Here is a 15,671-nt window from a genome sequence, read left to right as displayed (position 1 = left end):
TATAAAATACAACTGATTTAATACAATATGCTGTTTTGTGGAATATGTTAATTGAATAATGGTTTTTATCATATATTTCACTTTACTAAGATTCGTTGCACCAAACCCTCTATCACAGTTAAAGCGTTCGCATAATTTTATTGTATGGAATTTTATACTTAGTTCACTACTCTGACGTGGATCAGTTCACTAAAAGTGGTTGGTGCAACTGCCCCTAAATGGGACTTTCTGAAAGAAAAATCACTAGTAACTTTCAAAAAAGCTTTATTCATAGTTGAAAAAATAAAAGACTTCTTTCTTACTTAAATTCTGTGAACATATCTTCCTACTTGTCTACAGATCCACACAGCAGTCCAGCAGCCCGGCTTCAAGCGAGTAAAACGCGGGTTCCGCCCCCTCCGCCTGCCGGAGACTGCGCCCGCTGACGAACCTAGGGACCCCTACTTCCCGCTACAATGGTACTTGAAGAACACGGGGCAAAACGGCGGCAAACCCAAGCTGGACCTCAATGTGGAGGCGGCCTGGGCGCAGGGGTACACGGGTGTCAACGTCACCACCGCCATCATGGATGATGGTAAGTTTTGTTTTATCTTGAAGCTGATAAAAAACAATATTAATCGCCCTTTTGTATGTCGCCCTAATGTCCACTGAATGATATGCACTTTTAATCAAAGGATTTCTTCGTGATAGCCTCTTTGGGGCAGCTATAATTATATTGATGCATTATAACAACTGCCATCATAGATAATAGTATAAGCTGAGTGAGTAGAAATTAGAGAGAGTACTAGAGTCAGACCAAGATAAGTTGGCTGCGATTTTGATAGCCCGGTGGTGCAAGTGTCAACTAAACGTCATAATTTCACAGAAGTTTGACGTTTAAAATAACCCGTGCACCGTCTGGGCTATCAAAGTCGCTGCCAACTTAGCTTGACTCTAATAATTATCATGCACGTTCTTGACTCCTTATCTGGCTTTCAACTTGCAATGCCAACAATAAATTTAAACATAATCCAGTCAGTAGCAGTTGTAGTAAAAAACGACCACACAAATAGACTTACAGAATTTCTTTCTCCAATTATATATTCATCTTTTACATTGTTTTATTCTTATTTTATTCATTATTGGGAAACAAACATCGAAAAATAATACATACATATATTTAAACAGTTTCCATTTATAGAATAATAACATTATTTGTTGCTACAATTTAATTCAACTTCTATGGCTTTGTGAAGTAGGTTCAGTAAGACCGGTTTAATATAAAATATTGCAACTGATTCCAACAAATAATATAATTAAAACTATGCCTTTCTTCTTCAAAATGCCAATAAAGACAAAAGGAAAAATATATAAGACCGCCGTTAGACCTGCAATGATGTATGGAGCAGAATGCTGGATCGCTAAGAAAATGCATGAACAAAAACTCCACGTGGCGGAAATGAAAATGCTTAGGTGGGCTGGCGGTGTCACGCGACTCGATAAGGTTCGCAATAAATATGTACGCGGCTCGTTCAAGGTAGCGCCTATTACCGAAAAACTCAAAGAGAGTAGAATGAGGTGGTATGGTCACGTTTTGCGAAGGGACGAAAACTACACAGTGAGGAAGGCTATGAACATCCCAAGCAACCCCAAAGGAAGAGGCAGAAGACCAGCAACCTGGTGGTCCTATGTCGAAAGAGAGATGAGGACACAAAATTTGACCACGCGGTCAACCCAGGATAGATTGTCCTGGCGCCGACGTACGAGGAGGCCCGACCCCAGCTGAACTGGGAAATGAGCTGGACAAAGAAGATGCCTTTCTTCTTCAGTCAAAGACATTTATTTTAAACAGACAGAAATATGCAGAAATTAATGGAAAGTCAAACTCAAGGAGTTGTATGTCTATTGTTTATGGTAAAATGTTGCCAGTGTTTTAAACTGATCTAATACGTGTAAGTAGAACCATTTGTAGGTAGTATGTACTTAAAATACACAAATTACAAATATATTAAATAATCCTTTACCATCGTATTTTCACAGAAACGCACGAACGTGTTATGTTATTTCAGTTTGTCTCAAATGCGATGGCAAAAGATTGTTCCCTACATCTGTACTTAAATTAGATTAATTTTCACGCGAAATCATAAGAAAAACCTGAAGTAATTCAAGTTTCGTACACATTGCATAATGAAATCTACATTAAACTGGTTCACATCACAAGCGTTTCAGAAGAATCCATTTGCATAGATTTTACATTTAAATTAGCGCTTTATACGGGAGCACTTTTATTTTCCTTCGCCGAGATGAAAATGAGCTAATGAGGTCCTTTGTTCGCGACAGCTCTGACGTGGTGTTGACCTAATTTAGGATAAATTTCCTGCCCATAGCGTCGCAACTATGATTTTTATAAAATAAATGATGGTTATTATATGAAAGACATTTATTTGACAAGCTTTTTTAGTTTTATTTTTAGCCGATATCAAAGGAGTCACAATTAGTCAAACCTTTATTTTTATATGTTTACCAATCAATTAAGGGGCCACCACCAGGCCAAATTCGCTGTTTTAACGTTCCTATAGCATGCTTGAAAGTTCTATAAACAATTAAGTTCTGTACACAATATTTTAGATTGATAATTGTTCTTTAATTATGTCTACTGATATTTCAAAACAAATACCGTGTCACAAGTAAATAATTTTTCCGTGAACGGACAGCCTTAATAGTCTAATGTCCGATTTCAATAATTATGTTTTGTTTAAAAGCTTGCTATTTGGTATCAAGTCAGGATCTGATGACGGAATCCTGGAGGAATCGAGGGAACTCCGAAAATGAGAACGTACCCAATTATTTCTTATATTCTTAATGATTCCTCTTGCATAATAAAAGACGTAATATTTTTTAACTTTGCGGACTGTTTTTTACCTCTAGGTAAAAAAAGAAGCCTGAACAGTGTTATTGGATTGAAAATATCCATTTCCCCCGCGGATTGTTTCCAATTAACCTTATTTTGGGTAAAGAAGAACGACAATATTTTTATTTCCTTAAAATTTTCTGTGATAACATTTATTTTAAATAATTATTATTATTGGATGGCCAGATAATCAAAGTAACGGTTTAGGGCAATGATTATAGATTTTTTAAAGAATTAATAGTTATTTCTCCTCTGTGCCCGCCCCACTTGACCACCTCTATACAAGAGACGGGCATAGATGGGAATGATTTGTATGTAGCGCCTATTCCCATCTATGCCCGGCTGGGACAGATGTTAATCATCATCATCATTGGCCACATCATCTATTGTAGGTAATTGTTGCGGCGCTTGTGGGTTTATGGGGCTGGGCATCGCCGTTGGCGGCTATGAAGTCCTATAGCAGCGCGAGATTTCTTTCCAGATTCACATCAATTAATATTCAGCAAATTAGGAATCGGTTTAATACCTTCATTTGGTCCTAAATGCACCCGCATTGCGGAACCCGAGTTTGCGGTATCCCAGAGGGTGTGTAATTTTTTTAACTCCTTTCTGTTTTTTACTTGTAGCTCAAAAACGGTACGTCCGACGGAATCATTAATCCAATCATGATAAAAATTGAATCATGATATTCCGAAAGGTACTTTAAAAATAGCCGCCATTTTGAATTTCTTTATTTTTTGTATAATCATGTTAAAATCCGAAAACGCCTTTTCATCGTATCTAATCCATCAAATTTTGCTGGTAGTGCCATTGTAAATGATGGTGGGTTCCATCTACATCGAGTGGTTTGGTAATAAGGAAAAATTTATCTCCCAAGGCTCCATAAATTGTGATTGCACAAACTCGGATTACAGGTTGCTGGAAATTAATTCCTCAAAACGCTATTTTTGGATCTAATTTGTTTAGCCTAGTTGTCGTAAAGTATGATTCAATTTGTGGCATTTTATATAATTTTAGAGCGTTGGAAGTTGTATGTTCCTAATTGCCCCGCATTCCTCTACAGGTTCAATACCTTATTTTAATATACCTAAAGCCTCAATAAATAAACCTAGCAGTTTCATGGCAGCGAAAGTGAGAAATGCTTCGTTTCATCAACACCAGCGCTTCAGAAAACTGATTTAGTCGTTCGAAGAATGCAAGAACATTTTCCCAAGTAATTTACGTCGCGGACAAACTTTGATTTGTAAACAGACTCGCGCCAACTTCACTCAAAACCTCATTTCTGTTTAATTTGGGTACTGTTTCACTTAGTTTGCGTATCGAGACTGTTGATAGCTTCAAATTTAAATACAGTGGAATTCAATGTACAATCTTACTGAACCGTATATTCATTTTAACAAGGGTAAAGCCAGGAAATTAGAGGGAAATAAAAGTTACGCACGCGTAACTTGCGATGGAAGTTATGGGTTTTTAACTTTTTTATAAATTATTCTGAATATGTACTTCTCTTTAAAATTTTGTTTATAAGTATTAAAATCATTTCAAGTAAATTGGAAGAACATGTTAAGTTGCGCACTTAGCACCTTCATCCACGGAGAGTTTAACGTTTTTTGTGTATATAACACGTTCATCAATTGGGTTTAACGCTTTTATGGCCTGCCTAAACACATGAAATCTGAAATTATGAAGCTATTCATAATAGCTTCAAATCCATATTTATTGCATACAATCAATCGCAGTCGCCGCAGCCTATAGACGCCTGCAATTCCGATCTTGATTTTCCTGAGGACACAAAATAAAAAATAAACAGAAGGTCCATTCCCGCCGTTCTTGAAAATACATACCTAAACTTGCCCGACTCGGGTTGCTTCGGTATTAATTTCGAATTTTAAAAAGGAGTAGGTAATATTGGACGACCGGTCTGGCCTAGTGGGTAGTGACCCTGCCTATGAAGCCGATGGTCCCGGGTTCAAATCCTGGTAAGGGCATTTATTCGTGTGATGAGCATGGATATTTGTTCCTGAGTCATGGGTGTTTTCTATGTATTTAAGTATTTATAAATATTTATATATTATATATATCGTTGTCTAAGTACCCTCAACACAAGCCTTATTGAGCTTACTGTGGGACTTAGTCAATTTGTGTAACCATGTCCTATAATATTTATTTATCTATTTAATATAAGTTTTTTACAGACATACATACATCGATTCGTTTATAAATACATCTTATCATGTTTACATTCCTTAGTGACTGCATTTTGACGTACATGACAGTAGGTACCTACGTAGCGGCGCGGACGTCAAGTGAGCAACGCGCGCACAGCTCGACTAAGCTCTGCCCGAGAGTGCCCGAGAACGCCTGTAAATGTAACGTCTGTGACATTGCGTGCGGCGAAAATCGCACTTTGTACTGAGCGGACTCTCTGCTCCGGCGCGCGCCGCCGCTATTTACTCTGTGCTGAGGATCAAATGTCTATATAGGACTCGTGGCATTTAAGCAACACAAAGGTCAGAAATGAGAGTTAAAGTCTGACGCTCGCACTCGACGATTGAAACGCCTCTAACAAAATGATAATGTGATGTGACGTCACATTTTATAAGTCTGTCCTAAATGTATGGAAGATCAAGGAAATTGCCATTTTGACCCTGAAATATTGCGTTTATATATATAGTTGTCGTACAATTTTTGTTTTCAATAAAATTTAAGGAATCGAAAGGTACCATTTTTACATCTATTTTTGAAAGACAAAAAAAAATATTTTGAGACTTTGGAGCCTTGTATTTTTTTATAATCTCAATATTTTTTTTTAAATTCTACTTTTTTATAATGGATGGCTCATTTTCTACCCATTTAACTTAATTTTGTTATAATATTCAACATGTGTTAAGTACCCAACTACACTATACAGGCCATAGTGCTTGCTTGTGGCTACATGGTACGAAATTTATTATACGAGTATAAAGATGACATATAACATTGAGCGATATTAAATTAGAGCGACATTCGATGAACATTAAATACCTTGTTACTATAATGGCTCAGTTTCATTGGTCGATAGGGCCCGTATGCGGGGCGCGGGAGATTTCCAAAACTCATGCTATTATGAGTTTCACTAGTCGTTATACAACCTTACCGCTTGCGGGGAGTCGCCCGCATGCTGTATATCGACCGAACTATAGACTTGTGTGTTTCACTAGTCGTTATACCACCGTACCGCCTGCAGGGAGTCGCCCGCATGCTGTATATCGACCGAACTATAGACTTGTGTGTTTCACTAGTCGTTATACCACCGTACCGCCTGCAGGGAGTCGCTCGCATGCTGTATTCCGACCGAACTATCGACTTATGAGCTTCACTAGTCGTTATACCACGTTACCGCCTGCGGGGAGTCGCCCGCATGCTGTATATCGACCGAACTATCTACTTATGAGTTTCACTAGTCGTTATGCCGCTTGTGGGGAGTCCCGCACGCTTTATATCGACCGAATTATCGACCAATGAAACTGAGCCATAAAAGTAGCAGGTTTTAAAGTACAATTGATGCTCTCGGTTTAGATAGGTACGTCACGCCAACTGGAATGATACCTGAGTACACACCCCCCGCGCCAAACTCTGCATAAAAACTTCAGATGTATATACATTAAAAGTCCTTTAAGTATCTACTTTCTTTTAAGTTCCAAAAGACGAAGGAATTAATTTTCTGTTTGTTGTTTCAGGTGTGGATTACATGCACCCAGATTTGAAATATAATTACGTAAGTATACAACTTCATTCTAAATAAAATGCTCCATAGTATCAAAGAGAATTAGAAATAGAGGTGGATCGGCAAAGAAAATTTTGTAGTCACAGTTAATTTACTGCCATCTTTCGAAACATGATTAAAACTTTTAGAACGCCATTTGACTTTGATCCTTATTCTCTCACTGATATGTGTTAAATTTGTTAAATATCAAAAAGTGGCGCCATCTTATAGATCAACCAACCAAACCAAAGGTATAGCGACTTCGTTTCGAGCGATGGCGCCATAACCTTTAGGTTGTGCCCGGAAAGATTTACGTGGCTACAACGTTTTCTTTGACAATACACCTCTATTTCAAATTAACTTTGTTAGTAGATATCATATTGTTATGAATCACTAACACCTTACAAAACAATGTCCCTCGCTTTCTCTGTGTGTATGTATATCTGTGTGTGTAAGTTCACGGTAAATCACTAAACGCATTTTCATGCGGTTTTAACCTAACAACAGAGTGAGTCTTGAGAAAGGTTTAGCTATGTAATATGTTAAGCTGTAATATGGTAACCCTTGCGAAGCCGAGACGGGTCACTAATTAGTATAACTATATTGATTTTTATATATTAGGTTTTTTTACCATGTATTATGTAAGCAATGAGGCCTTTTCTATTGTAACATAAATCTCCTCATGGTATTAGGGGCATGACAACTATCAAAATGACACACGATAGTATTGTAGTTGTAACAGTATTATTATCCATAATATAATACATGTACATGTACATATATGTACAAGTAATGTCTGCCCGCGACTTTTGCGTGGGCTAAAACTAATCCTATGGGCGGTGCAGACTCTGTATGGAAGCAGAGGAGACGCCTTTGCATATCCTCGCAGAGTGCCCTTGCCTAATGCGCACTCGTGACTCAATCCTGGGCAGACACATATTACGTCCGGAGGAGTTAAGGTCTCTCGAGATCAAGAAGATCCTGCAGCTGTTTGAAGTTGCAGGTTTGGATCGAGAGTTGTAGTAGGTGGCCACACAATAGATCAGGAATGGTCGCAGTGATATTTAGGCTGTAGAGCCTTACATAGCCCCTGACAAAAAAGAAGAAGAAAGAAGAATCCTATGCCCAACCTCAAACTGTCTTACACTACCAAATTTCATTAAAATTGTTTCAGCAGTTTAAACGTGAAGAGTAATAAATAGACAGATAGAGTTGCTAGGAGGGAAGTAGGGATTTATCTAGAAGTGTACAGTTAAATGAGTTTTCTAACCTATATGAATATATGGTTATTATACTAGAGGCAGAAATGACCTTTAAAATTTTATTTTTACTAACTTCAGCGCTCCGGCGGGAGCAGGATTTAGGCAAAGGTCAAAGTTGGTTCCTCTTTGAAGTTGCTCTAATCGCGTGTTGGGATTCGTAGCACGTCTACGGCGTAGCGTAATCCGTAGCTAGCGTAGCATAATGTAATGCTATAAATATAGTCATTTGTAGTTCTTGCGCTTGCTGCCCCAATAGTTGGCATTAAAGTTGAACTTGCCTTCAGAATCATGCGAACTAAATTGACATGAGATTGATGGATAAAATGATACCAAGAATAGCAAAAAATAAATAGTCACGACTATTTTTTGATAAAATGATAAGGAAATATTACAATTACTAGCCATGTGGTTGTTAAAAAAAGAGGTGACAGACGATTTCGATTTATGAATGTCACGAAAAGTGTAAAATAAAAGTATAAAATTACAAATGAGATGTAATAATATTTTTATTGACAATAACAATATACATAATGGATATATACAGATGATTACTATAACCAGCTTATATCTAAAATAGGCCCTTGAGGCATTGTACCAAGGATGCTGGCGGCATTTCCTCGTTGTATCGCAATACTGATACGTTGTGCGAGGAAGCCGCCAGCTCTTCGGTCACCAGTTACGTCAACCAGACGTTTCGCGATTTCTCCAAAAAACTTGTGCGCGCTGGGACCCCATGGACCTAGAGTTTCAACGCCAAAAGGTACAAAATGGTACTCTCTACCGAGGCTCTTATATTTATGAGATTAGTTAAGTACAAGAAATATATCGGCGGGTAAAACTAAATAGCTCCCACTCAAGTAGATACACTATCCGACGGATCTGAAATCTAGACTAATATAATCATCATCACTAATATTATTAATGTGAGAGTAACTCTGTCTGTTTGTCTGTCTGCTACCTCGTCGCGCTTTAACCGCTGAACCGATTTAGATGAGATTCGGTATGGAGATACTTAATACTTCCTGGAAATTTTATAGGACAGTTTTTATTCCATATTTCATTCCTTAAGGAGATGGAATTTATTTTATGGATGTGGCATGTGGGAAATACTAATGTGGAGTCCAGACGGAATGAACAAATCGACCAATTTGATCAAAAAAGAAATTGGCGTCAATCTTCAATTTAATCACCAATTTCAGTTTTATGGTGATATTTGAGTTCTCTAAATTAAAAAAAATGCCCCGAAACGCCAATACTAAAATCACAACTAGGTATTTTTACGTATGCACCTCCATTTTATTGGTAATATTGGTCATAATCGGCAAATTGGCGTTTGCGTCCGCACGGCCAAAATTCATTCAATCAGATTGGCGAAAACTGTCTCGTCTGGATCCACTTAATTCTACACAGACGAAGTCGCGGGCATAAGTAGGTATATGACAATAGTTAATTTTCTTATTTCAAAATATTCGTGAAGCATTGTAATAGTAAATTAATGCACTTTTATGTACCGAAAACAGGTTGATAGGTCATTAAAATTCAGTTACTTCGCAATCTGAAATGGAATGGCATAAAGCGTCGTCTGTAAAGTACAGTAGGGCCTTTAAAGTGGTCATTATACTTAAGGTCAAATTCCATTTACACAACACGTTTCGATTCTGACTTCTAAAGCTTTAAGAGTCACATGAGCTTAGCACAAAATGCCGCTTCCATACAATTGTTGTTAAGCTCTCATTTAAAAATGACATGCTTTTTTTTTAATGAAACTTGGCATGAATATTCACGTAACATATAGGGTGCTAACAAATTATCTACCGATATTTTAGGAGATGGTACTTTACAATAAAACAATTAACTTTAAATAGACATTAAGAAAATTGTTCTAATTATTTTTTTGTTTTTATTAACTGAACAATAATAAATTATAATTTTATCTAAAAATAATCATCATGTGCATTGAACTGAAATAGTACATTTCAATGCTAGTGCGGAAAGTATGTCATTACTTCACGAGCACCGAGATATCACACGGAACGAGTGAAGAATGACATTTCCGCACATGTGTTGAAAGACGTTTTTTAATACAGTTGCGAAAAAATAAGAAAAACAACAAGTATTTTTTTAATGCATGTTCTATAAGACAGAAATAATTGTAAATATAGAACGTTGTACTATTATTACCTCAGGATCGTTATTTACAATTATTTGTGTATCGTATATTTAAATTTTATAAAAACAATATCGAATGTTGCTTTTGGAAACTTAAAACATACTTGCAGTAAGAAATAACGCCTCTTCTTTGACAAGCGTTTCGGCAGCTATTCCGTTCCATTCAGAGAACTTATTAAGAACGGTTTTACAATATTCAATATAAAAAAATAAACTTGTTATAATGATGAAGAGGTAAGTAATAAAATAAGAAATATGTATATTTTTCATTATTCTTACATTAACAGTACGTCTTTATGTTAATTAAAGTGTGTTTTTGTATGAACATGTATAGAGTAAACAATATAGGTTCGTTTGTAGATTGCATATTTTACTAGTCATTTTATACAAATACATGATGAATACTGCAATGAAATACTGTGAATTACAATAGTAGCCTCAGCATATTACTAAAAAGGCTCTAATAAAAAATGTAGTTGAGCATACACTAAAACAAAAAACCTCTAGGAATGATAAAACCATTACATGAGACCAATTTTCTCATCGCAGGCACAAAAGAATAAATACTACTAGACTGCCTAAAGTAGTGAAGTGAAAGTCACTAACAAATATAAAAAAAGTTATACCGTAAAAACATGGAGGTGATATATTAATATTATTGGCCGGTACTGTGTTTGATAGGTACATAGTTTCCGTGGCTAAAATTGTTATAGAAACAAAATATAGAGAGTAGAAGTTTTGTACCTATCTAAAAATTATTTTAGATGAGAGTGTACCTTCGATTGGTTTTTGATTTGGTGGCGTCTAAGTTCGCATCTTATTTTGATTCAAGGTTTCATCTTGAGTCATGTCATCAGGCATCTCACACGCAATGATTAATGCGAACGAGATGTATTATGAGACTGCCGGACCGATCTGAACATTCCGAACTTTAACATACGTCAGATATTAGGTCTAGATAAGATATGGATTGGATATATGTCGTTTTTGTTTGAAGAAACGTTACTTTTGACACTGAAATATCTGATCCATATCGTATTAGACCTAATATTTGACGTGTCTTAAAGTGCGAATCGGGGCCCTGATTGTATTTCGTGAGCACCAATCAGTTTTAGCGGCTCACGCTAATTGGTGCAGCGTCGTACGCCGACTCAACTCACACTGGCTGTTATATCACGTTATATAACATCATGTGACAGGGACAACTTGATAGTATTGATAGTGTTTTAATTTGCTGTCCCTGTCACACAATATTATATTACATAACGTTATGTAACAGCCAGCGTAGGACCACCACATTGAATTGAAAGCCAGCATTGTATTGAATATCAACTTATTAAAAAAATATTCGCCTCATAGACGATAAAACTATTCTCTGTTCAGCGAACATTAAAATTATATTGACAATGTATTGTCAAGAACAAACACCTACCGTAGCTTCATATAATTTCTAACAACGCGATAATTTTACGCCCCGAATGGTACGAATTTAATGGCGGCATTATTGACGCTGGGAATGTATACTATAGTCAATAACGTTTGCTAGCTTATTTGATGAAAGAATATCACATTTTATAGACGGTGTTTTTTTCAACTCCGTTAATTTCGGGGTAAGGCGTAAGTACATATAAGAAAATTGAATAGCACAGTTATTTTTTTATACCGCTGTTGTAACACGGGTATATTTAAATCAACCAAACAGTCTAAAACTATGACATATCACTAACATTTCAAAAATTGATCGTTTTTAGTTAGTACTTGCGTTTAGTCGCAAATATATAAACTCATACTAAACACTGATCAATATGTAAACAGGCCCTAAGGCAAATGTACACGCTCGTAGGGGCTTTATTAGTTAAAAGAAATAATGATCTCCAAAATGGAGTTAATTAGAATACCGCTTTCTTTGAGAAAGTTACATAATTTAAGGTTAGGAATGCACCCTTGAAATTAACTGACTTAAAAAAGCGTGTAACAACAATTATAAGTACGCTAGCTTCTGCTCGCGACTTCGCCTGCTTGGGATTATGATGATGATTGATCATTAGCACTATCACTATATGATAAGTAATTGCTTATGTATCCTTTTACATTAACTATGAACATTGTATTAAGAGATAAATAAGCTAAACTAACCTATGTATTTCCTTCCTCGGGCCCCAAAACTATCTCCACACTAATACTTTATTCTGTAGGACTAAGATGGCCGCTCTTTATCATTTACCACCATGGCTGTCACGTTCTAACAAGTATGTAAGCGCGAAAGTGACGGGTATAGTGACAAGTGATAAAAATGAATCCATGCTGCCACCGCTGACAACTCGAAAATTTATCGATTTATTTACAAACGTTACTAACCGACGTGCCCGCAAAATGCCCATAGAGAGCGGTGTATGATAAGAAGAACTTTAAGAGCTCGTCGCGTCGTTTTGCGAATGAAAATACATAAATCATTCATACGCTCCAAATACTGGTTGTAAAATGAATAACGTGCCATTTGGCTCAATTAGCGTATTTTGATAAGATTCTAAGGTACTTCAATGCCAAGTTGTATGATACCCATTTCGCTGAGGGTTCATGATTTAAACTGAACGTTCATGAATATTCACGAGAAATTAGGCCTGAGTTTTGTAGTACAGATTTACACTTGCATAGGGGTGTAGTTAGTACATTTAATTGCCACATTACATTCAAATAAATGTCAGCTGATGATTTTTATTTAACACCGGGTGCGGCCTGCACAGTAGCAATAAATTGTACTATACTGTACTCCTCAAGCTGACAAACATTTGTATAGCAACTTTTTAAAATAACTTGTGTTTTAATTTTTTAAAGTTTATTCTAAGACCCAATGTATTACGAATTTTGTTATGTCTAAAGCGTGACAAGTACCGTGATTCACAATGATGTTAGCGTACATTGAAGACAATATTTATTTTGTATGGAAAATTGGAAGTGTGAACGATTCATATTTTTTAAAAGTTGTATGATTTGAGGAGTACAATATATGTTTTAATAAGGAAAGTTCAAATTACACAGATAAAATTTGCGTCATAAGTAATTTGGTCTACGTACATATTGTACCCATTTGGCTGCACATATTGAATTGTTTTTTTTTTTTTCAATATCAGTAGTATGGCTATGGTCTCCTATTTTATGCTATACGCGACGTCTGACGTTAGCGTCAACGTCCCGATTGACATGTGAACGCAACGCAAAGCGTCGGCGGTCAATACGTCCACGATGGACGACGACTTTTCGCTGTCGTTAATACGAGTGGTCATGTGCGGTACAGTGTGTAATTTTGTAATAATGGATATTTTAACCATTTTTGATGGTATCTTTGTTATTGGAAGAAGAAGCACAGAACCACCGTATACGAAGAAAAGTAAACACAACACGGCATCAAATATTTTTGAAGGGAAAGAAAGAAGTAATTATAATGAAATAAAATAAATTAAAGATAACAATTCAAATTTTACTGAATAAATTATAATGTAGGTTTGGTGCAGGGAGGTATAACAAAATTGCCATCAAAAAGACGTCCTAGACCGACTAGACAATTGAAGAAAAATGACTGAAAAATGAATGATTTGTATGTGACGACCTAAACACTGCAATGGTTCGAAATAACTAGAGACGCGACGCAATGCGTTTGGATGCCGCGTACGACGTCAAGACGCCAACGTTGACGTGTGACGGAGACCACAACATTACTTCTCTATAGTAAGCATTATGACGCAGCGTACGACGTGATGCTGTAAGCGGCCGATGGCGTTTATGATAAAATATTCAAAATAGTTCAGATCTGGTAATCAGCACTAGGGTTTATTTATTTTAATCTTTAATGCCCTAAAGAAAAACTTACTGTGGACTTAATGTCAAAAGCATTCTCTACCAGGGTTGGTCTGTAGGGTTGTATTGTACAAGCGTTCATCGTAACATCAATTATTCGATAGCTATTTAGTTTGTCGTAGTAAAGTGTGGTGTACAAGCGTTTCTTTGAAGAAGAGGTTATCCCGATATCGATTTTCGAATAAACGATCATCGTGAAACCGATCTGTCCAGCAATTGTTTATTGCGATTTTGTTCTTTCAAACAACTGTTCGTCGCGGAAAAGATCTGTCGCCCAATCGCTCATAGCACGTATGTAATTAGAAGTTCAAAGTCGCACTCATTAGTCATATCATACAATACAAATGTCATATTAACGAAGCGTTTTGATATTTCGAAAAAGTAATAATTTGACTTGTCATTCAGATCCACTAATAAGAAATATTTTAGGTAACTCATGAGTTCGTGTTCTTTGACTTTGATGTTACCAAATTATAATTGAAGCTTTTGTTGTGTCGCTGGGTTTTTTGTGCTTTTAGATATTTAATATTCTAATAGGGTTGCCAAACAAGAAATATTTATATGTGTAAGAGGTAGAGTAAAATTTATGAATTAAGAACGGTTCTGACTTTATTATGAACGTTTTCGCAATTATACTCAAGAGTAATGAGTGCGTGTCACCTTGTTTTGAAACTTCCATCAAAATTTACTTGTCATGTTTGCTTTTGAGTGTATTGAGACTGCCTCTATTATTACTTTGAATTGGAAGTTTTCTTTCTAATGTATCAGTGGTATACAATCTTTTACCCTGACAGGAGGTACAGGAGTAAAATTCTATCGTATTGCTATTTTTTGTGGGCATTCATTTGAAAACTTGTGTAATTAGACTTTATAGCATGTATGTAAACAATGATTTTATCATCATCACAACCGTATATTCTATAGTTATATCCCACAGCACGTGGCACGTGGCAAAGTCACTTGTAAATTTCATCAAAATTGCCAAAGCCGTTTTTGAGAATATATATTTAAAAAAAAACTTATGCAAAAGTATCTAAAAAAATATGATAGATTATTTGCCGTTACTCTATAAAACTTCAATGTTTAAATTTATTTGAAGTTTATTTAAATGTCCCATTATAACTCGCTCAACTACCTACTTCATATTAATACACTTGTCCAAAGTTTCATTCAAGAATATCGAGCGACATACTCTATTCAAGGTTGATGGTCAATTGCAATTGACCATCAACCATCGGTTACGTTTTACGGTTCAATTCGTAATGTTTTTTGTCAACGTTTCGGCCAACACTGGTTTAAACTTTATGCGTATTTACAATATTCATGCAGCCCGAGGATTTTAACGACACACACACACACAACACAAGCTTGTCTGAGCAGCTTGCGCTTGTATTTCTTATCTCGGCATTCTTGTTTTCCTGTAGGTAGCGTAAATGATACACAGCATGAGTGAGGCGAAGGCTCTTTCGCTCATATAAACCTATTGATGAGACAATATGTGTTCCGTATGATTTCTGAAAGAGATCCAAATAAGACCAATTACAAATGTGATATCCGAATACGCTTACTTGTTACGTTCGTCTGAGAGCTCGAGTCTCGGCCCGATTCGAAGAATGATTAAGACACATTTAAGATCTTGGAAAGATCTGTAAAAGATGGATAACTAAACGACATGTCAAAATTGACGTTTATTTCGATTCCGCTGTGATCCCAATAAGATCTATCTACGATATTTCTCACGTTAAGGTGA

At 36.2% G+C, this 15,671-nt stretch overlaps 1 protein-coding gene across 1 annotated transcript in view; it reads left to right on the top strand.

The window, feature by feature from the left end:
• Nucleotides 1-15,671, top strand: part of LOC133528444 (neuroendocrine convertase 2) — a 140,515-nt gene that overhangs the window by 80,296 nt on the left and 44,548 nt on the right. Inside the window, exons 3-4 of the mRNA XM_061865834.1 lie at nt 340-574; nt 6,610-6,647. Of these exons, the coding sequence (XP_061721818.1) occupies nt 340-574; nt 6,610-6,647 (273 nt within the window). The remainder of the gene's footprint in view (nt 1-339; nt 575-6,609; nt 6,648-15,671) is intronic.

Source organism: Cydia pomonella, chromosome 19 (assembly GCF_033807575.1).
Source record: "Cydia pomonella isolate Wapato2018A chromosome 19, ilCydPomo1, whole genome shotgun sequence".
Lineage (NCBI taxonomy): Eukaryota > Metazoa > Arthropoda > Insecta > Lepidoptera > Tortricidae > Cydia > Cydia pomonella.
The sequence above is the reverse complement of the archived record's forward strand: the minus strand, read 5'-3'. Positions and strand labels throughout refer to the sequence as shown.